Below are 23234 nucleotides of genomic sequence, written 5' to 3'. Positions count from 1 at the left end.
AAGGATGAGAAGGATGAGAAGAAGGAGAAGGATAAGAAGAAGGATGAGAAGAAGGAGAAGGATGAGAAGAAGGAGAAGGATGAGAAGAAGGAGAAGGAGAAGGATGAGAAGAAGGAGAAGGATGAGAAGAAGGAGAAGGATGAGAAGAAGGAGAAGGATGAGAAGAAGGAGAAGGATGAGAAGAAGGATGAGAAGAAGGAGAAGGATGAGAAGAAGGATGAGAAGAAGGAGAAGGATGAGAAGAAGGATGAGAAGAAGGAGAAGGATGAGAAAAAGGAGAAGGATGAGAAGAAGGATGAGAAGAAGGAGAAGGATGAGAAGAAGGATGAGAAGAAGGAGAAGGATGAGAAGAAGGAGAAGGATGAGAAGAAGGAGAAGGATGGGAAGAAGGAGAAGGATGAGAAGAAGGAGAAGGATGAGAAGAAGGAGAAGGATGAGAAGAAGGAGAAGGATGAGAAGAAGGAGAAGGAGAAGGATGAGAAGAAGGAGAAGGAGAAGGATGAGAAGAAGGAGAAGGAGAAGGATGAGAAGAAGGAGAAGGATGAGAAGAAGGAGAAGGATGAGAAGAAGGAGAAGGATGAGAAGAAGGAGAAGGATGAGAAGAAGGAGAAGGATGAGAAGAAGGAGAAGGATGAGAAGAAGGAGAAGGAGAAGGATGAGAAGAAGGAGAAGGAGAAGGATGAGAAGAAGGAGAAGGAGAAGGATGAGAAGAAGGAGAAGGAGAAGGATGAGAAGAAGGAGAAGGATGAGAAGAAGGATGAGAAGAAGGAGAAGGATGAGAAGAAGGAGAAGGATGAGAAGAAGGAGAAGGATGAGAAGAAGGAGAAGGATGAGAAGAAGAAGAAAGATGAGAAGAAGGAGAATTCCAAGCCGGCAAAAAGTGTATCTGCAGAGCTCCGCTATTTCTTAGCAGAGCTCTGCAGATACACTTAGCGGAGCTCTGCAGATACACTTTTTGCCGGCTTGGAATTCTTCTTATTTTCATCCTACTTCTTCTTCTTCTTCATCCTCATCCTCTTCTTCTTCATAAATGGAACCATTTATGGAAACAAATAGATACAATGTTTCAACCGCTGTATGGAGGGAATGTCACAGAACTGTCAGAAATAGGCTATTTCTGACAGTTCTGTGACATTCACTCCATACAGCGGTTGAAACATTGTATCTATTTGTTTCCATAAATGGAACCATTTATGGAAACAAATAGATACAATGTTTCAACCGCTGTATGGAGGGAATGTCACAGAACTGTCAGAAATAGCCTATTTCTGACAGCTCTGTGACATTCCCTCCATACAGCGGTTGAAACATTGTATCTATTTGTTTCCATAAATGGTTCCATTTATGGAAACAAATAGATACAATGTTTCAACCGCTGTATGGAGTGAATGTCACAGAACTGTCAGAAATAGCCTATTTCTGACAGTTCTGTGACATTCACTCCATACAGCGGTTTCAACAACATTCACTCCATACAGCGGTTAAAACATTGTATCTATTAGATACAATGTTTCAACCGCTGTATGGAGTGAATGTCACAGAACTGTCAGAAATAGCGGAGCTCTGCAGATACACTTAGCGGAGCTCTGCAGATACACTTTTTGCCGGCTTGGAATTATTCTTATTTTCATCCTACTTCTTCTTCTTCTTCTTCTTCATCCTCATCCTCATCCTCTTCTTCTTCTGAGGATGAAGACGAGGATGAAGAAGAAGAAGAAGAAGTAGGATGAAAATAAGAATAATTCCAAGCCGGCAAAAAGTGTATCTGCAGAGCTCCTCTAAGTGTATCTGCAGAATAGAGGAGCTCTGCAGATACACTTTTTGCCGGCTTGGAATTATTCTTATTTTCATCCTACTTCTTCTTCTTCTTCATCCTCATCCTCATCTTCTTCTGAGGATGAGGATGAGGATGAAGAAGAAGAAGAAGAAGTAGGATGAAAATAAGAATAATTCCAAGCCGGCAAAAAGTGTATCTGCAGAGCTCCTCTAAGTGTATCTGCAGAATAGAGGAGCTCTGCAGATACACTTTTTGCCGGCTTGGAATTCTTATTTTCATCCTACTTCTTCTTCTTCTTCTTCATCCTCATCCTCAGAAGAAGAAGAAGAGGATGAGGATGAAGAAGAAGAAGAAGAAGAAGAAGAAGTAGGATGAAAATAAGAATAATTCCAAGCCGGCAAAAAGTGTATCTGCAGAGCTCCTCTATTCTGCAGGTACACTTAGAGGAGCTCTGCAGATACACTTTTTGCTGGCTTGGAATTATTCTTATTTTCATCCTACTTCTTCTTCTTCATCCTCATCCTCTTCTTCTTCTTCTGAGGATGAGGATGAAGAAGAAGAAGAAGAAGTAGGATGAAAATAAGAATAATTCCAAGCCGGCAAAAAGTGTATCTGCAGAGCTCCTCTAAGTGTATCTGCAGAATAGAGGAGCTCTGCAGATACACTTTTTGCCGGCTTGGAATTATTCTTATTTTCATCCTACTTCTTCTTCTTCTTCTTCATCCTCATCCTCAGAAGAAGAAGAAGAGGATGAGGATGAAGAAGAAGAAGAAGAAGTAGGATGAAAATAAGAATAATTCCAAGCCGGCAAAAAGTGTATCTGCAGAGCTCCTCTAAGTGTATCTGCAGAATAGAAGAGCTCTGCAGATACACTTTTTGCCGGCTTGGAATTATTCTTATTTTCATCCTACTTCTTCTTCTTCTTCTTCATCCTCATCCTCATCCTCAGAAGAAGAAGAAGATGAGGATGAGGATGAAGAGGAAGAAGAAGAAGTAGGATGAAAATGAAGTAGGATGAAAAGTAGGATGCAGATACACTTAGAGGAGCTCTGCAGATACACTTTTTGCCGGCTTGGAATTAATCTTATTTTCATCCTACTTCTTCTTCTTCTTCATCCTCATCCTCATCCTCTTCTTCTTCTTCTGAGGATGAGGATGAAGAAGAAGAAGAAGAAGAAGTAGGATGAAAATAAGATTAATTCCAAGCCGGCAAAAAGTGTATCTGCAGAGCTCCTCTAAGTGTATCTGCAGAATAGAGGAGCTCTGCAGATACACTTTTTGCCGGCTTGGAATTATTCTTATTTTCATCCTACTTCTTCTTCTTCATCCTCATCCTCAGAAGAAGAAGAAGAGGATGAGGATGAAGAGGAAGAAGAAGAAGAAGTAGGATGAAAATAAGAATAATTCCAAACCGGCAAAAAGTGTATCTGCAGAGCTCCTCTATTCTGCAGATACACTTAGAGGAGCTCTGCAGATACACTTTTTGCCGGCTTGGAATTATTCTTATTTTCATCCTACTTCTTCTTCTTCTTCTTCATCCTCATCCTCAGAAGAAGAAGAAGAGGATGAGGATGAGGATGAAGAGGAAGAAGAAGAAGTAGGATGAAAATAAGAATAGTTCCAAACCGGCAAAAAGTGTATCTGCAGAGCTCCTCTAAGTGTATCTGCAGAATAGAGGAGCTCTGCAGATACACTTTTTGCCGGCTTGGAATTATTCTTATTTTCATCCTACTTCTTCTTCTTCATCCTCATCCTCAGAAGAAGAAGAAGAGGATGAGGATGAAGAGGAAGAAGAAGAAGAAGTAGGATGAAAATAAGAATAATTCCAAACCGGCAAAAAGTGTATCTGCAGAGCTCCTCTATTCTGCAGATACACTTAGAGGAGCTCTGCAGATACACTTTTTGCCGGCTTGGAATTATTCTTATTTTCATCCTACTTCTTCTTCTTCTTCATCCTCATCCTCAGAAGAAGAAGAAGAGGATGAGGATGAGGATGAAGAGGAAGAAGAAGAAGAAGAAGTAGGATGAAAATAAGAATAGTTCCAAACCGGCAAAAAGTGTATCTGCAGAGTTCCTCTATTTCTGACAGTTCTCTGACAGCTCCTTCACATGTACAGCGGTTGAAACATCTGTTTCCGAATAAAAACATCTGTATCCTAAATGGAAACAAATAGATACAATGTTTCAACCGCTGTACATGTGTTCCTTCTGTCAGAGAACTGTCAGAAATAGCGGAGCTCTCTGCAGGGACACTTTTGCCGGCTGATCGGGAAAAATCCGATTCGCGCACCCGAAGTAGGCAAATATTCGGATTCGACGCGAATCGAATTTTTCCTGAAATTCGTATCGAATTCCACTTCGCCTGGTTCGATTCGCTCATCTCTAATCATGAGCAGTTCCTTTCCTTCTCCATACTCTTCTCTTCCCATCACTCTGGTACAAGTTGATCTTGGTCTCATCTGTCCATAGGATGTTGTTCCAGAAGGCTTTTTTAGATGTCGTTTGGCAAACTCTAATCTGGCCTTCCTGTTTTTGAGGCTCACCAATGGTTTACATCTTGTGGTGAACCCTCTGTATTCACTCTGGTGAAGTATTCTCTTGATTGTTGACTTTGACACACATACACCTACCTCCTGGAGAGTGTTCTTGATCTGGCCAACTGTTGTGAAGGGTGTTTTCTTCACCAGGGAAAGAATTCTTCGGTCATCCACCACAGTTGTTTTCCGTGGTCTTCCGGGTCTTTTGGTGTTGCTGAGCTCACCGGTGCGTTCCTTCTTTTTAAGAATGTTCCAAACAGTTGTTTTGGCCATGCCTAATAATTTTTCTATCTCTCTGATGGGTTTGTGTTGTTTTTTCAGCCTAATGATGGCTTGCTTCACTGATAGTGACAGCTCTTTGGATCTCATCTTAAGAGTTGACAGCAACAGATTCCAAATGCAAATAGCACACTTGAAATGAACTCTGGACCTTTTATCTGCTCATTGTAAATGGGATAATGAGGGAATAATACACACCTGGCCATGGAACAGCCGAGAACCCAATTGTACCATTACTTTTGGTCCCTTAACAAGTGGCAGGCACATATGCAAACTGTTGTAATTCCTACACCGTTCACCTGATTTAGATGTAAATACCCTCAAATTAAAGCTGACAGTCTGCAGTTAAAGTACATCTTGTTTGTTTCATTTCAAATCCATTGTGCTGGTGTATAGAGCCACAAATGTTAGAATTGTGTCGATGTCCCAATATTTATGGACCTGACTATATAAATATAGTCATATATTTATATAGTATATATAAATATTAGCGTGTGTAATAATCACGTTTGCACAAAAACAGGTTCACTCTTTTCAACGACATTTCCAGACTTGCAAACAAAGGCATTAACTATAGCATTTCCCCAAAAACAACAAAGTGAAGGCACTTTTTAGGTTTCCTAGTCTGCGTATGCTCAGTCATGTGAATACTGAGATATTTGAACTAGGTGAAGTCAATGCCCATTTGAATAAATTGCTTGAGTAAAATGCCTGCTGAATAAATTTTGTATAAATTGTTTGAGATCATGTTATTAAAAACATTTTTCTTTGCTGTGCACCTGAAGAGCTGAACTCATTTAGACGGTCGCTAAGTTTTGTGACCATCAGTAAATTCTGACTTGTGTCTATTTTGTTGACTGAGTGCTTTAGCAAATCTTTTCTCTGTCTTAAAGTAGACGGTCAGTCAAAGAACCGTGACCATTTGCCGACAAGGTGCTTTAGTAATCAACCCCTTAGGGACAAACTTGTCATTTATCCAATTAGAAGCATAATGAATAATTTAATATCTAATAAAATGGCAGGATGCAGTAATCAGAAAACAATCCCAATTAAACCAATTTTATAAAGGGTTATTCATTTGCTACTAGCTGATCATCAGTATGAAAAGCAATAGGAAAATCACTTTACATTGTTACTGTCATAAGACCTGATATTGTAACAGCAGTGAGTGTTTTAAATAGAAATATCCTTGAGACAAGTCTAAGAGATATTGTAAAAAGTGATTTACATTGTTTGAAGAGACCCATGTGTAACTGGGCTGTTACCAATTGCAGAACTCTACCTGCACACAAGATGGCGATGTCGGCTAAGCATTATGCAGCTATAGCTGGCTTTACACAGGAGCAGTCTGGGAGATGTAGTTTTAAAGAGGAATCAAACTATAACCATGCCTGGGCCATAACTACAATGCCCATGAACACCTGAGAGCAGGAGGGGTCAGATATAAGGAAAACCAGGGAAAGTGTCGGGGCAGTTGGTGAGCGTGCCAACCAGAGCAGAACTGGAGAGAAGGTACTATGCTGTGTCCAGGTGAGTGGGCTGCTGCACTGGATTTTGCTGGATGCTGGAGCCCGGAGGCTGAATTGGAGGTCTGCTATAGGACCCGGGAACTAGTTCCTGATAACACTGTTCAACAAATTTTTATTTTATGCCAGTTTTGGAAACAAAAGGATCCATTTCTTAATGAATTTCACATTCTGAGTTCAAATATAACAATGAAATTTGTCAATTGGCTCTAGTTTTTCTGTAAACGGAAAGTTTTCTACTATAGGCGTAATGACTACATAATGCACAATAATTATATAGATAGATGTCTTTCCACAAATATAAAGCAAGTGATATTGACTACATAACAAAGCCTAAATGGCATAATATATTGCATAGGATTACCAAGAAAAATTATAGCCATAAGCTAAGTTGAATCATTTTAATACTTAGGATTCTCACTAGTTTTGTCTTCAGTTTGTGTCGGTTTTGCTTCTCTTGGCTTTTCTCTTGTATTCGAGGAAAGGGCTATCTCTTACAACTGCACGTGACTGTCAAGGTCCTACCTTTCTTCAGAGCTTGTGCATCTCCATGAGCTGGCATCCATCTTGGTTTTCTGCAAAGCATGGTGGGAACCTTTATGCCTTCAGGCTTCTGCGGCTCCTCCTCAGAAGGGTGTGGTTGAGCACATTTAAACCTCCTGTCTGCAAGTGTGCTCTGCACTTGTGTCCTGTATGTTGCCCTGTTGCAAGCTCTTGTGTTGTTCCCATTGCTCTCCTGGTAACCGACTCGGCTTGGACAAGACTACTCTCTGCGTTAACCCTTTACCTGACCTCCCGTTGCTGAACCCGGCCCGTGACCTGAGTATTCTTTGCCTACCGTCTAGTACTGTCTGCTCCATTGTTATTGACCCGGCTTGTCTGACTACTCTACTCGTGTTCCCATCTAGCTCCCACCAGCTGTACGCCATTGGCGGCAGTCGTTATCGCAGCTGGGGTCACTCGGGGGCCGCGACCTGGTCTCAGGCTGCGTCAAGTCCATCCCCACCATCAGGGGCCCTGGTGAAGGGTAGCCTGGGGCTTAGACTCCGCGCCCTGAGGGACTCTGGTCTGTGGGTAGTGGCTGTCGTCAGTCGCAGCGTGACCGTACCATAGGTCTGCCTGCCCATTCCAGCGTTCCTGCCCTGACATTACACAAGTGCCATGAATCCTGACGGTGCAGGTACGCCTTCGATCCCTATGTTACTCGCCAGACTTGACCAACAGGATCGCTTGTTGGATCAGTTCGCTCAGGCGTTGCAGGCTCTGCTTGCACGCACAGCGCACCTTACCCCTGGGGCTATTAGGTCAGTTGTTACTCCGGTGGACTCTCCCACTGTTGCTCCGGTTGTTGCACCTACCTCCGCATCTGTTGCAGAACCCGCGGTACCCAGAGGTATGACTGGTTCTGCCCCTCTTCCTCAGCGCTTTGGGGGGGAACCGAGTCAGTGTCGTGGTTTCCTTAACCAAGTGGGGATTTACTTTGAGTTAATACCTCACGCTTTCCCTACTGAGAGGGCAAAGGTGGGCTTCCTAATCTCGCTACTCTCTGATAGGGCCTTGGCCTGGGCTAATCCCTTATGGGAGAGGAATGACCCAGTGATTCACGTGTTTACCCGTTTCGTTGCCTCCTTCCGTACGGTATTCGACGTACCCGCTCGCTCCGCTTCTGCTGCCAAATTGCTCATGTCCATGCATCAGGGTTCACGAACCGTTGCCGAGTACGCCATCGAATTTCGTACTTTGGCGGCAGAGGTGGGTTGGAACAATGAGGCTCTAGTAGCTGCTTTCTCTCATGGTCTCTCTGATGCGTTGAAGGACGAGATCGCAGCCAAAGAACTGCCTGTGGAGTTAGAGGCACTCATCTCCTTCCTAATCTTGATTGACACCAGGCTCAGAGAGAGGCCTTCATTTAAGGAGCGTCTGCGGAGGCCTCCTAACCGTTTGGCGCCTACGTTTTCTGTCCCACCCATGCCTCCCTCTCCTCCCAAGCCTCCTGGGGATGGTTTGTCTGGTAGTGAGCCCATGCAGCTGGGGTTTGCTCGCCTTTCCGAGGGGGAGCGGGCCTCTCGGCGTCGGGAGGGTCGCTGCCTGTACTGTGGACTCGGGGGGCATTTTCGGCAGTCCTGTCCGGTCCGTCCGGGAAACGCCCGCACCTGAGATCCTGTTGGGGGCAGATCTTGGGTGGAGTTTCCTCGTCCCCGGTTTTCCGTAAAGATAAACCGCTTATCACCGTTGTCCTCTCTTGGGCAGGAGGCTCGGTGACGGCCCAGGCGTTGGTAGACTCTGGGGCTGGCGGTTTGTTTATGGACAGTTCGTTTGCTGCCCATTACTCCATTCCTCTGCAGGCTCAAGAGACTCCATTGGTTCTCGAGGCAATAGATGGCAGGCCCTTGCAGCCATCGCAGGTTACCCACGAGACCCTGTCGGTGGAGGTAGCTATTGGGGCTGTTCACAGGGAATTGGCCTGTTTCCAGGTAATTTCTTCCCCGCACTACTCCGTGGTTTTGGGCTATTTCTGGCTTCAGAGGCACAATCCGACCTTTGATTGGCGATGGGCCGAGATTCTCTCATGGTCACCACGGTGTGGGGCTGGTTGCATCCGTGGTCCGGTTAAGGTGCTGTGCACCTCCTCGGACTCTGTGCTGCCCACTGAATATGGGGAGTACCTGGACGTGTTTGACAAGGTGCGCGCCGGTGCCCTGCCTCCTCATCGTCCATACGATTGTGCCATAACCTTACAAACTGGTGCTACTCCTCCGCGTGGCAGGGTGTATCCTCTTTCGGTGGCAGAGAATCAGGCCATGGAGGAATACGTTGCGGATGCTCTTTCCCGGGGGCACATTTGCAAGTCTACGTCTCCAGCATGAGCTGGGTTTTTTTTCGTGAAAAAGAAGGGAGGTGAGCTGAGACCCTGCATTGATTTTAGGGGTCTCAATCGGATCACGATTAAAAATGCTTATCCTATTCCGTTGATCACCGAGTTGTTTGACCGTCTCAAGGGAGCAACGGTCTTTACTAAACTCGACCTTAGGGCTGCCTACAACCTCGTACGGATCAAGGACGGTGACGAGTGGAAGACCGCGTTCAACACCAGAACCGGCCACTATGAATACCTGGTTATGCCCTTCGGGTTGTGTAACGCACCCGCGGTCTTTCAGGAGTTTATTAACGATGTCCTACGTGACTTGTTGCAGCAGTGCGTGGTGGTTTACTTGGACAACATCCTGGTTTACTCTGCGTCTATGGAGACTCATATCCAGGATGTTAAGCGGGTGCTGCAACGGTTACGTGAAAACGAGCTTTTCTGTAAGCTCGAGAAGTGTGAATTTCACCAATCCCAGGTTGCCTTTTTGGGCTACATCATTTCCCCGGTGGGTTTTTCTATGGACCCTGAGAAGGTTTCAGCGGTTCTGCAGTGGCCTCGTCCCAGTGGTCTTCGGTCCATTCAGCGCTTTTTGGGAACTATTATCGGAAGTTTATCAGGAACTTTTCCACACTGTCCAAGCCTCTCTCAGATCTGACCAAGAAGGGCAGTAACCCTCACGAGTGGTCACCCGAGGCCATCTCAGCTTTCAAGGCTCTGAAAGCCGCCTTCACTTCGGCCCCAATTCTGTCTCATCCCAATCCTGGGTTGCCTTTTGTTCTCGAGGTTGATGCATCTGAGACAGGAGTAGGCGCCCTCTTGTCCCAGCATCGGTCACCCGAGGGACCCCTACTTCCTTGTGGGTTCTACTCCAAGAAGCTTTCCTCTGCAGAGTGCAACTACCAGATTGGAGACAGGGAGTTGTTGGCCATTATTCTGGCTCTCAAGGAATGGAGGCACCTGCTTGAGGGTTCTGTGGTCCCGGTCCTAGTTCTCACTGACCACAAGAACCTCACATATCTCTCGGAGGCTAAGAGGTTGACACCCCATCAGGCCAGGTGGGCTCTGTTTTTGTCACGTTTTAACTATGTGGTCTCTTACTTGCCTGGTTCCAAGAATGTCAGGGCTGATGCCTTGTCGCGGCAATACTCTGAGCTGTCCAGGGAGGACACTGAGCCGACCTCGGTCATTCCTCCAAACCAGATCCTGGCTAGCATTCGTACCAACTTGACTTCTCCCCTTGGGGAGCAGATTTTGGCGGCTCAAACTAACGCTCCCCCTGAGAGACCGGCTGGAAGATGTTTTGTACCTGAGGGATTGCGTACCCGCTTGCTACGTACCTACCATAATTCCAAGACTGCCGGCCATCCTGGTAGGAACCAATTGTCCTGGGTCGTTTCTTGGTTATTCTGGTGGCCATCTCTCCGTTCTGACATCGCCTCATATGTAGCAGCTTGTTCGGTCTGTGCCCAGAATAAATCTCCTCGGCACCTTCCATTGGGCCTTCTGCAACCCATTCCCAATGGGGAGCGTCCCTGGTCACACCTGGGCATGGATTTTATTGTGGATCTTCCTGCGTCTCAAGGTCATACGGTCATTCTTATGGTGATCGATCGTTTTTCTAAGATGTGCCATTGCGTTCCGTTCAAGAAATTGCCGACTGCACAAGAACTGGCTACGGTTTTCGCCAAGGAGATCTTTCGCTTGCACGGGTTGCCCAAGGTGATTGTCTCGGACCGTGGGAGCCAGTTTGTGTCCAGGTTCTGGCGCGCCTTCTGCTCCCAGTTGGGTATCGAGCTTTCCTTCTCTTCGGCCTACCACCCTCAGTCCAATGGGGCTGCGGAGCGTTCCAACCAGGCCCTGGAACAATTCCTTCGTTGGTATATATCGGATCATCAGGACAACTGGGTCGATCTCCTGCCATGGGCAGAGATTGCGAGGAACTCTGCTGTCAACTCCTCCTCTGGGATGTCCCCCTTCATGGCCAACTATGGGTTCCAACCCGCTGTATTGCCTGAGTTGTTCTCTCCACAGGACATTCCGGCTGCGGATAACCACCTGGCTGCTCTGCGCTCCTCATGGGGGCAGATTCAGAGGTCCTTGAAGGACTCAGCACAGCGCCAGAAGCTCCAGGCTGATCGTAGACAGTTGTCCGCTCCCTCATACCAGGTCAGAGATCGGGTGTGGTTGTCCACTCGCAACCTCAAGCTTCGGGTGCCCGCACCAAAGCTGGCCCCCCGTTTTGTTGGTCCTTTCCGCATTCTTCGCAGGGTGAACCCGGTTGCCTATGCCCTTGCTCTTCCTCCTGGGATGCACATCTCCAATGTCTTCCACGTATCCCTGTTGAAACCTCTGATCTGTAATCGCTTTACTGCCTCTCCGCCTCGGCCTCGTCCTATCAGGGTCGACGGCCATGAGGAGTATGAGGTGAGCCGCATCTTGGATTCTCGGTTGGTCCGCGGTCGGGTACAGTTTCTGGTCCATTGTCGTGGTTATGGTCCCGAGGAACGTTCCTGGGTTCCTTCCGCGGATGTTCATGCTCCTGCCCTCCTCCGCGCTTTTCACGCCCGATTTCCTCAGAAATCTTTTGTTGAGCTGCGGAGGGGGAAGGGGAGGGGTCCTTGAGGAGGAGGTACTGTCAAGGTCCCACCTTTCTTCAGAGCTTGTGCATCTCCATGAGCTGGCATCCATCTTGGTTTTCTGCAAAGCATGGTGGGAACCTTTATGCCTTCAGGCTTCTGCGGCTCCTCCTCAGAAGGGTGTGGTTGAGCACATTTAAACCTCCTGTCTGCAAGTGTGCTCTGCACTTGTGTCCTGTATGTTGCCCTGTTGCAAGCTCTTGTGTTGTTCCCATTGCTCTCCTGGTAACCGACTCGGCTTGGACAAGACTACTCTCTGCGTTAACCCTTTACCTGACCTCCCGTTGCTGAACCCGGCCCGTGACCTGAGTATTCTTTGCCTACTGTCTAGTACTGTCTGCTCCGTTGTTATTGACCCGGCTTGTCTGACTACTCTACTCGTGTTCCCATCTAGCTCCCACAGCTGTACGCCATTGGCGGCAGTCGTTATCGCAGCTGGGGTCACTCGGGGGCCGCGACCTGGTCTCAGGCTGCGTCAAGTCCATCCCCACCATCAGGGGCCCTGGTGAAGGGTAGCCTGGGGCTTAGACTCCGCGCCCTGAGGGACTCTGGTCTGTGGGTAGTGGCTGTCGTCAGTCGCAGCGTGACCGTACCATAGGTCTGCCTGCCCATTCCAGCGTTCCTGCCCTGACAGTGACTACACGCTTCAGGTTCTTCCTCACTTGACTCAACCACGAAGGATTCTGGTGCTTTAGGAATTGGTAGCCCCTCTCCATGAGGAACTGGACGTATTGCCGATGGAATATTTGGATAGTGCACAGATAACTTTTTCTTCTTATTTAGCCCTTTTACAATTGGAGGCACCATACAAAAGTAACAATTACTAACATGATCTGTTGGCTCTCTCCAAATCATTGGCACAGCGAAAGGCATAGATGCCTTTTTTCCATTCAACCATTGCTCCAGTGCCATCCCACAAGAATTGCAGCATATATGTGGTGCCCAGCTCTTGTCCTGGTCTCCTATCTTGCAGCCAAAATACAAGTTGTAGGCTTTCTTAATCATTCCTGTTATCCTCCTTTTTTGTGAGATAAAAGTTATTTCACCGCAGATATAGCAGAAATTATCTGCTTTATTCACACAAGTTCGAGGCATTACTGAGTAGCCTATATAAGCATAAAACGAAATGTAAAGATGCTGTCGAACTACAATCGGCTACAGATACTGCAGCTTTTATGCAGTGAAGTGATGCAATTAAAGGCTAATATTGCATCATCTCAGTATACATGCAATTTTCTATTGGTCACCAGTATCAATTGCGCAATATGCAGCTGAAGTTGCATCATAATTTTGAATGGCTTACGTCATTAGATGGGTGAATATATCATGGAAACTAGAGCCAATCAACATTTTTTTAGGGTCATTTTCGTTTTCAGCACCCCAAAATTATGTAAGATTAGCTAATTTTATGCCCAAAACTTTTTACCTGTTGAACAGTGTAATTAGCATTGCTTAAACACTCCCATTTCTTGTCATCTCTCTAAGACTAGGTTCACACTATTGCGGTTTCCCTGTGGCAACATTTATGTTGGCACAGCAGCCCATTCATTTATATGGGTTGCTGTACCTGCAGGAAATGCAGAGAAAAGGTCCCTGCACCTTTTCTAAAACATCAGCTGCACAGAAACCGCATAGTGCTATGGGAAAACACATTTTTTCTAAAGCATAAGAACTTTTTCTAAGTCATTAAGAATTAATGGCACCTCCACACGTCTGCTAAAAAAGGGGCATGTTTTTGCTGCGGGTGTAGGAAGGCATGCGATTTACATTTTAAAGTTGGAAGGTATGGAATACTAGTATGATTAAGGCTGCAGGGGAGGAAAGGTGCCAGACAAATCTAGTCAGATAATCAGGCAAACTCAAAATAATTTGCAACACGATACAAGAAATTGGTCTATCTAATAAACCTGGTTAAAAGCTGAACTCTAACGCTGTACAAGCTTAGAAGGGAAAAATCCAAATTCAGAAAGCGTTCAATACAGATTAAAAAAAGGAGCTAGATTCAGCTCAAATAATAAGCCTGCATTCAGTGCTAAGGGAAAAACTCCTAAATGGTCATAAGTAATAATAGATAAGAAACAGGTCTATAAAAAGTGGAGACACTAGTCAAGTATGGGAAGACAGGTGATAAGACAAAGCAGGAATAGCTACAGACTGCCAGAATAGATAGGTGGTAGGGTGTGCTGTTCTATTCTGTTCTATTGAGTTTTTGTATATCCATGTTACTGCTGTTTAAATAAAAAATTCTTCCACAAAACAACCGGACAATTTAATGTTGTAGATGTAGCACCTTCTAGATAGATAGGATTTTTTTTTTCTGCATGCTTGTTAGAAGCCTGGGATGAGTCAGCCTGGGAGTGAGGCAGAGAGATTATGCACTTATTTTATGGCCTTTGGATTGCAGAGTCTATCAGCTACTAGGGTGTACCTGTTAAGTGCCGACCATATGTCATTTTTTAAGCTCTGATAACAGCCTTGTGAACACATGAGAAACAGAGCACACTACTGAGTTAAATGAGAACTTTTATGTGGCACACAGTTGCCTTGCTGTTTTTCTCCATTGGAATACTTTGTGGAACTGATATCACTGCTGGCTTATTGAGATCTGGTTTACAGCATATCTATAGCAGGATTTGACACTTGCTTACGTATTATATAGTTTACAGCTTCATTTAGCAGGGTCCCCGTCAGCACAGTGAGGGAGGACAGGGAGAGGTGTGGAGGGCTGGCCCTTGTCACCCACATCTCTTTCTGAGATGGGGGATGGTGTGGGTGTGTGGGGGGGAGGGGGAGGAGGGGTCTGCTTTGGGGGTTGGGGGTGTACTGGGGGGGGGGGGTGGAGGAGGGGGATATTGTTGGGGTTAGGTTGTACCTTCTGAGGGGTTTTCTTTGGGGGTGGGGGCCGGTTTTTGGGCAGACGGTGGGGGGAGGGAATGTATGGAATGTGCATTGTCACTTTTTACGTCCAATAAATATATCCTGTTCATTAGCCATTGAGGTGCTGTATGTTTTCCTTTCTTGTGGGTTTTTTTGTAGTTTATTGCTTTTGGATACACTTCCCCCCTATTATATGTTGTTCAGGGGGTATGGCATGAGCTGGTGTACCACTCCCAGGACAGGCTGTTTAGCAATTGGGGGTTTCTTTAGGTAGAGAGATTACCTCAGGACAGGCTGGGGGCTCTACATTTCAGGGCTTCTGGAGCCCTCCCACCCTTTTGAGAAACTGGATGAACTTTATAGAAGAGAGATGGAAGAGGGAAGGAGGCCTAGATTTGCATGTTTAAGGGAACTTGGCAAATCCCTAGGCAGGAGGCCAGGCATGGTGGCTAAGAGCAACCCTTAAATGTGGAAGAGTCTGAGCAGCATATTAGAGTGTGTTGGAGTTAGGTGGAAGATGGACTGAGAGAAGGTGCTGGAGTGTGGAGCCTGGGAGGGGGCCCCAGGGGGGAGGGGGGCTATCTACAGGCTGGTGCTGGACGGAAGGATCTCCACTGTACCACAAGTCTCCTAGGGAGGACAACCTGTTAGCAGGGAGGGACCCAGCCCAGCATAAGGCCTGAAAGCAGTTGCAACTCATCAAGTTAACAGGACAGGACAGTGTGAATACTTCTACACCCCCTGGAGGTTAGGTGCAGTACCCAACTAGTTCTCTTCCGGGACTGCTTAATTGCAGATCTTGGAATCCCAGAGATACCCTCAGGACAGCAGGGTGAAAGAGGAAGGATTCATCTGGGTGTCTGAGGTGGTACACCAAATGGGACTCAGTGCTCCTTAAAGAGACTTTAGCTTATTTTGGTCCATGTTTTTTACAGTGTTTGCTAAGAAGTTGTCCTCAAGTTTTACAGTTCCTTGGGCATCCCATATACCCCAAGACCCCATCCAAGTTGTTTACCCTTAATAGAAACAAAAACAAGCTCAAGTATTTTTTTACTGACTCAGCGAGAAAATGTGGAAAATGCATGTTGCCTGGCTGTGCAGAGCTTAGGGGGACCCAACTAAATAGCGCTACATAAACATCCAAGTAACTAGCATTCTACATACTGTACATGGGGTGAGTTGGTGCAAAATTAGATGTCCATAATTATTTCCATATTCACACGGGGGGGGGGAAGATAAAAAGGGGCATGATGGAGGGGAGGGGGAGAGGGATAGGGGGACAAAGGCCACTTGGTGGATCTAGTAGAAGGACCACGAAACGGTTAGTACCTCAAGGCAGCCTCCAAAATAGAGCAGAAGCAGATATCCAATGTCACACAATGAATGAAAGAAGGTACCACTGAGTGCAGACTGTTAATATTTAATTGTAAACAGTGGTGTAAATGAACACTCACATTTTAAAGATAGATTACGGCACATCTGTAGTCCAATGCAATGGTATCCGGGAGCAGTTAGCATGTGGTGCAGGTGATTGACATCCAGTTCCTAGGTCCAGAGACCAGATGTCAGAAGTGAAGTAACAACATATTGGAGCATGCCCACTGATCAGAGGGCATGCTCCATTATCAAAAGTTTTGATAAAGGAGCTCGCCCTCTGGTCAGTGTGCATGCTCCAGGAACACTTTGCATTTTCTAAATGCATATAAAGCATTCTGTAATTGGAGGAGGTGGAGAGGTGACATTGCAAAGTCACAATCTCCACCTCATCCAATCAGAGAACACCTTGCATTCATTAAGACAATGCAAGTTATTCGCTTGCTGATCAGGCAAGTCTGTATTCAGTAAGCAGCACTGCAGCTACACGGCACGGAACCCAGAAGCTAGCAGCAATTACTGTAGTAGTGGTGCCTACTACAGTGATTTCCAGCTTCCACAGTGATCCCATGGGTATAACACATACATACTTACATCCAAGCTGGACCAATGTAGCTATGTTAAAAATTGCCATACCTGAAATTCAGCTTTAAAGATGATGTATAGACCTCTTGTAACTTTATAACGTGAAGTGGGTTGGGCTGATGTTTTTGAGATGTTAAGGGCTATAAGAGATTGCTGCTAAACAACAAAGCTACCAGAACCTAGTATCTGTGTTTTAACCTTCACAGGGTTTCTTTCGCCGAACATTACGGATGAGGCTTCAGTATGAATACTGTAATCGCAACTGCAAGATACAAAAGAAGAATCGAAACAAATGCCAGTACTGCCGATTTAACAAGTGTTTAAACCTTGGCATGTCCCATAATGGTAAGAAAAGTGTACATGATGCTGAGCTAAGGTTTCCATTTATGTACTGTATTTTCATACTCAAAATGCAAGTCTGCATTTAGGTATCAAAGCATTTTCTATACACTGGAACAAATGGCTTGATTTTGTATATGACCAGATATCAGATATTTAACCATTCTCCAGTTCACTTACCACCATTTACTATACCATGAGGATTTTAATACAGTTGGACCACAGAATGGGGTGTAGCACATGTTTCTTACACTTCTGCTTGCTATGTTAACTCCAAAATTATTTGTTTTGTAACTATTTATTGCAGAACCAGTTGTTAGATCTGGTATCCTATGCAGGTTCATGACCCCTTTTTGGTGGCAAAAGCACTAGGAACACTTGCACCTGATACTTGTATGCATGAACCCTTAAACATCAGTAAAACAAGTATTAATATTATTAAACAGGATTTATATAGCACCAACAGTTTACAGTTTATGCACCACTTTACAACATAAGGGCAGACAGTACAATTACCATACAATTTAACCACTGTCCCACCGCCCTATAGCAGAAATACTGCTACAGTACAGGGTGGCAGGGCTGCGCAAAATCACATGTATATATATATATATGCATGTATGTATGTATGTATGTGTGTGTGTGTGTGTGTATATATATATATATATATATATATATATATATATGTGTGATTTTGCATTTCTTGGCAGGGGGAGTGTGCGCCCTACCCGTGCCGGCATTGGTGGCCTCAGCTGTTGATCACCGGGTCCCGGAAGGTGATTCCCCGCCGGCACCCGGCGAGTATCACTGATGTGGGAAAGACCTGTATTTAAACAATACAGTTCTCTCCCCTGTCAGCTCCTGCATAGCAGAGCAATACAAAGCAATGTGCTGACAGTGAAAGACACAAACAGCACACAGTTGGGGCTTTGATCGCCCGAGATGTTAACCCCTTCCTGCCCAGTGCCATTAATACAGTGTCAGTGCTTTTTATTAGCACTGATCACTGTATTAGTGTCACTGGGGATGTCAGTGACAATTAGTCAGTTCCCTCCCAATCTCAGAATGCAAGCCGCAGTCCCACAGTCCTGCTATAAGTTGCTGATCGGCGCCATTACTAGTATAAAAAAAAAAATTCCTGCATACATATCACCATTTGTAGACGCTATAACTTTCACATAAACAAATTTATTTCCACGTATTGGGATTTTTTTTTTAGCAAAGACATGTAGCAGAATACATTTTGGCCTAAATTTATGCTGAAATTAGATTTTTAAAATTTTTTTACTGGACATGTTTAATAGCATAAAGTCAAAAATATTGTTTTTTTTCTCAAAATTGTCATTCATTTTTTGTTTATAGCGCAAAAAATAAAAACCACACAGGAGATCAAATACAACCAAAAGAACCCTCCATTTGTGGGGAAAAAAGGACATACATTTCATTTGGGTGCAATGTTTCATGACAGCGCAATTGTCAGTTAAAATAACGCAACACCGTATCGCAAAAAAATGGCATGGTCAGGAAGGAGGGTAAATCCTCTGGAGGGCAAGTAATAATACAGTAGGAATTGGAGCGCCCTGATTGTTAGAATTTACAATCTGAACACTGGCAGAAACAATACAGGAGCAGGATAATAGGGAGACTCTTGTGCTGGTGCGTCTGGATGCGTCTGGATGGGGCCTATGATGCAACATTACAAAGGATCTATGTGTGTATAGGTATGACTCTGGCGACACCTTGTGTTATTATCATTATAATGATAGCTCCTCCTGTTGCATTCTCCAAGATAAAACACAAAGAAACCAACGCAAGGCTCATAGTGCAGTATATAAAACCAGTGATATTAATGAAGAATAAAAGAGATGCGCTCACAAAACTATTAGCAGAAGGGCAATACATCCATTATCTCTGATACTATGAGCCTTGTGCTGGTTTTCTTTGTGATTTTTCTACATGTTCCTGAAGCTCCCCCCTCTGGCAACCTGGCAGCATTGATTCTCAGGAGCTTTTGAAGGGATACGGATACCTCTGTATAGAGCCAGGGACAGGCAACCTTTGAGAGGTGGAGATCTACCTGAACAACATGAAAGAGGTCAAAGATCACCGGGGTTCAGCACCATTTTTAAAAAAATGAATTAGCAAGGCCTAACTAAATAGCAAGAAAAATGCAGAAAAATATAATAAAACAAATGTATTTAAAAATACAAACTTAGCCTACCTTAAAAATTGATGGTGTCAGTCATTAGGGCAGTGGACAGTGTCAGTCAGCAGGGCAATGGACAGTGTAAGTAGGGCAGAGGTTGGTGTCAGTCAGTAGAGCAATGGATGGTGTCAGTAGAGCAGTGGACAGTGTCAGTAGGGCAGAGGTTGGTGTCAGTAGGGCAGTGGATGGTGTCAGTAGTTTTTATTTTTACATATTTAATTTTTTTATATTTTGCACAATTTCTTTAGGAGCCCCGTTGAAAGGGGAGCACTTGGGTAGCGGCCAGGCAGCAGAAAAAAAGAAGGAACAAGGACGCGAGAAGCAGCAGGAGAAGCGTTTATTAGAACCGATCCCCTGCAGTAGCTGTACGCTGGTGGGAGGGCAAGGAGGAGATGCTATCTATTAGCTGCTCCAGGAGGACAATAAAGGGGATCGTCGGAAGGCAGGTATTTTAAAAATCTGAGCTCCCAGCAAGTGGCTGGGAATTGGGATTTTTCTGCCCCCCAGCTACCCTGGTGTGCTAAGGCAGCTGCCTAAGCAACCGTATTCCGGGCACCAGAAAAATCTTGATCCCCGGCCACTTGCTGGGAATTCAGATTTTTAAAATACCTGTCCATGGGAGGGAAGGGGGGGGAGTGGGCACTGCTGGGAAGGGGGGCTAGAGTTCATTGCTATGGGAGAAAAGGGGGAATAGGACAATGCTGGGGGGGGGGGAGAAGGGGGCCAGAGGTCACTGCTATGGGGGGGGCAGAGGACACTACTGTTGGGGGAGTAATGTGAAGGGCAGTAGAGCACACTGTTATGGGGGTGGTCCTGGCCATAGCAGTGTCCTCTGCAAATCACCTCCCCCCCACCCCACCCCCAGTAGTGTCCTATGCCCCCCCTTTCCCCATAGCAGTAACCTCTGGCCCCCTTCCCCCCCTCCAGCAATGTCTTCTGCCACCCTTTCCCCCAGCCTCCTCCACTGCTGCCATTCTCAGTGCACAGTGAAGAGCGGAGGACAGCATGGCTCAGGACGGAGGGCGGGAGGAGGAGCTGGCCAAATTAACTTTTCATATTAACAAGCTGGTAATTGGTGGCTAGGACCGACCTAGCAACCAGTCACCTGTGGGTTAATATGTAAAGTTAATTTGGCCAGCTCCTCCTCCTGCCCTCCGTCCTGAGCCATGCTGTCCACCGCTCTTCGCTGTGCACTGAGAATGAGCGCTGCAGAGAAGGAGGCTGGAGGAAAGGGGTGGGAGAGGGATCTGTTGCGGTCTACCTGTCACCTTCCTGCGGTCAACAGGTAGACTGTGATCGATGTGTTGCCAGCCCTGGTATAGAGTATGGGTTACCTGTGACCTCGTTTGATCTCTTTGCATTAATTGATTTCTTTTTTTTTACTTGTTGAATTATTTATTTATGAATCCATTCTGATGTTGATTTACAAACATAGTTACATTCACATAACCTATTGCTGTTCCTATACCATCACATTTAAGTAAGAGTTAAGCACTCTGTGAAGTTTATGTTTGTTACATTTTCCATTACAGGCATGTCAAACTCGAGTCCAAGAACAGGCCACAAAGGTGGTTGCACCTTAATCCGTGGGCTGTACTTTAACAGATAAATATGATTACTGGAAATTTTTAATATGAACTTTTGCTTACCCACATTCTCTAGCTTAATTTCACTGTACCCCCTTTATGAGTAGTAATACAACTTCTATTGTATTATATCAATTAATTGTTACTGTTCATTGACACTAAATAGTTTATTGATATTCTTTTCTGGTTGGAGGAGGAGGTGCTTTGCAAACCAGGGCTCGCAGCACTATCAGCAACTTAAAGTGGTTGTAAACCTCAGTCATGAAAACTGAACAAAGCACATACAGGTGAAACTCGAAAAATTTGAATATCGTGCAAAAGTCCATTTATTTCAGCAATGCAACTTAAAAGGTGAAACTAATACATGAGATAGACTCATTACATGCAAAGCAAGATGGTTTAAGCCGTGATTTGTCATAATTGTGATGATTATGGCTTACAGCTCATGAAAACCCCAAATCCACAATCTCGGAAAATTAGAATATTACATGCAATCAATAAAACAAGGATTGTACATAGAACAAGTATAAGCATGCATTTGTACTCAGTATTTGGTTTGGGTCCCTTTTGCAGCAATTACTGCCTCAATGCGGCGTGGCATGGAAGCTATCAGCCTGTGGCACTGCTGAGGTGTTACGGAAGACCAGGATGCTTCAATAGCGGCCTTCAGCCCTTCTGCATTGTTCGATCTCATGTCTCTCATCTTTCTCTTGACAATGCCCCATAGATTCTCTATGGACTTCAGGTCAGGCGAGTTTGCTGGCCAATCAAGCGCAGTAATCCCACGGTCATTGAACCAGGTTTTGGTGCTTTTGGCAGTGTGGGCAGGTGCCAAGTCCTGCTGGAAAATGAAGTCAGCATCCCCATAAAGCTCGTCTGTGGAAGGAAGCATGAAGCGCTCCAAAATCTCCTGGTAGACGGCTGCGTTGACCCTGGACTTAATGAAGCACAGTGGACCAACACCAGCAGATGACATGGCTCCCCAAATCAACACAGACTGTGGAAACTTCACACTGGGCTTCAAGCATCTTGCAGTGTGTGCCTCTCCATTCTTCCTCCATACTCTGGGTCCTTGGTTTCCAAATGAGATGCAAAAGTTGCTCTCATCAGAAAAGAGGACTTTGGACCACTGAGCAACAGACCAGGTCTGTTTTTCTTTAGCCCAGGTAAGACGCTTCTGACGTTGTTTGTTGTTCAGGAGCAGCTTGACAAGAGGAATATGACATTTGAAGCCCATGTCCAGGATCCATCTGTGTGTGGTGGCTCTTGATGCACTGACTTCAGCCTCAGTCCACTCCTTGTGAAACTCCCCAACACTTTTGAATGGCCTTTTCCTGACAATCCTCACCAGACTGCGGTCATCCCTGCTGCTTGTGCACCTTTTTCTTCCACACTTTTCCCTGCCACATAACTTTCTATTAATGTGCTTTGATACAGCACTTTGGGAACATCCAAGTTCTTTTGCAATTACCTTTTGAGGCTTTCCCTCCTTATGGAGGGTATCAATGATGGTTTTCTGCACAACTGTCAGGTCAGCAGTCTTTCCCATGATTGTGATTCCTACTGAACCAGACTGAGAGACCATTTAAAGGCTCAGGAACCCTTTGCAGGTGTTATGGCTTAATTAGCTGATTAGAGTGGGACACTTTGAGCCGAGAATATTGCACCTTTTCACAATATTCTAATTTTCTGAGATTGTGGATTTGGGGTTTTCATGAGCTGTAAGCCATAATCATCACAATTATGACAAATCATGGCTTGAACTATCTTGCTTTGCATGTAATGAGTCTATCTCATATACTAATTTCACCTTTTAAGTTGCATTACTGAAATAAATGAACTTTTGCACGATATTCTAATTTTTCGAGTTTCACCTGTATATCTGTAGTGTTTACTTGTCTCTCTCCAAAGTCCTAAGTGTAGTTTCTCTCTAAGGTTGCCACCTCATCCCTTTAAAACTGAACACTTACTATTTACACACACAGTGTGGTTGACAGTTCTGAGGCAGTATTTGGACCTGCTTATTTATTTATTAGACCTCATTTACAGCTGAGACTAGGGTGGTCACCTCATCCCTTTAAAACCAAACACATATTAATTACACAGGTTCTTTGGCTGATTAAGATGGTACTACACTTAGGACTCAGAGCCTTATCTGCATTAAATTAGCCTCATAACCTGTGTAATTAATATGTGTTCGGGTTTAAAGGGATGAGGTGTCAACCCTATTTCTCTCTGGTACTTCATTCCTTTGTTATCAGCATATGTCACCTCTAAGAAGTTTTCCAGACACATGAGATAAATTGTATTGGAGGAGCTCAGCACACAGTGTTCAGAACACACTTCTGCAAGTTCCTTTGTTCCTGTGTGTTGTGTGAAAGGGGCGTGTGTCCCTTTCCTCCAATCATCTCTCACACAATGTACAAGTTCTTTAACCACAGCTCCCCGCACCCTCCTCTGTGTGACTGACAGATGAAGGATTTTATCACAATTCTGCACTTTTGAAGGGATGTAGAGAAGAGAAGACTGCAGATAAACAAGTAAAAATATGTAGAAGGATTTTTTTAATCTCTGTGTAGCATATGAGGCTATTCACATCACTGGACATATGAGAGGGTTTACAACCACTTTAACTCACCTACATGC

The 23234-nt window shown here is 45.1% G+C and overlaps 1 protein-coding gene across 1 annotated transcript in view; it reads left to right on the top strand.

Annotated features, from left to right (window-relative positions):
* PPARD (peroxisome proliferator activated receptor delta) overlaps positions 1–23234 on the top strand; it is a 59699-nt gene that overhangs the window by 26583 nt on the left and 9882 nt on the right. Inside the window, exon 3 of the mRNA XM_089681200.1 lies at positions 16664–16802. Coding sequence (XP_089537326.1) covers positions 16664–16802 — 139 coding nt within the window. The remainder of the gene's footprint in view (positions 1–16663; positions 16803–23234) is intronic.

The sequence above is a fragment of the Staurois parvus genome, unplaced genomic scaffold (genome assembly GCF_062004578.1).
Source record: "Staurois parvus isolate SC_StPar_1 unplaced genomic scaffold, SC_StPar_1.0 ptg000261l, whole genome shotgun sequence".
In the NCBI taxonomy this organism is placed as follows: Eukaryota; Metazoa; Chordata; class Amphibia; order Anura; family Ranidae; genus Staurois; species Staurois parvus.
This window is presented reverse-complemented; position numbering and strand designations above follow the sequence as displayed.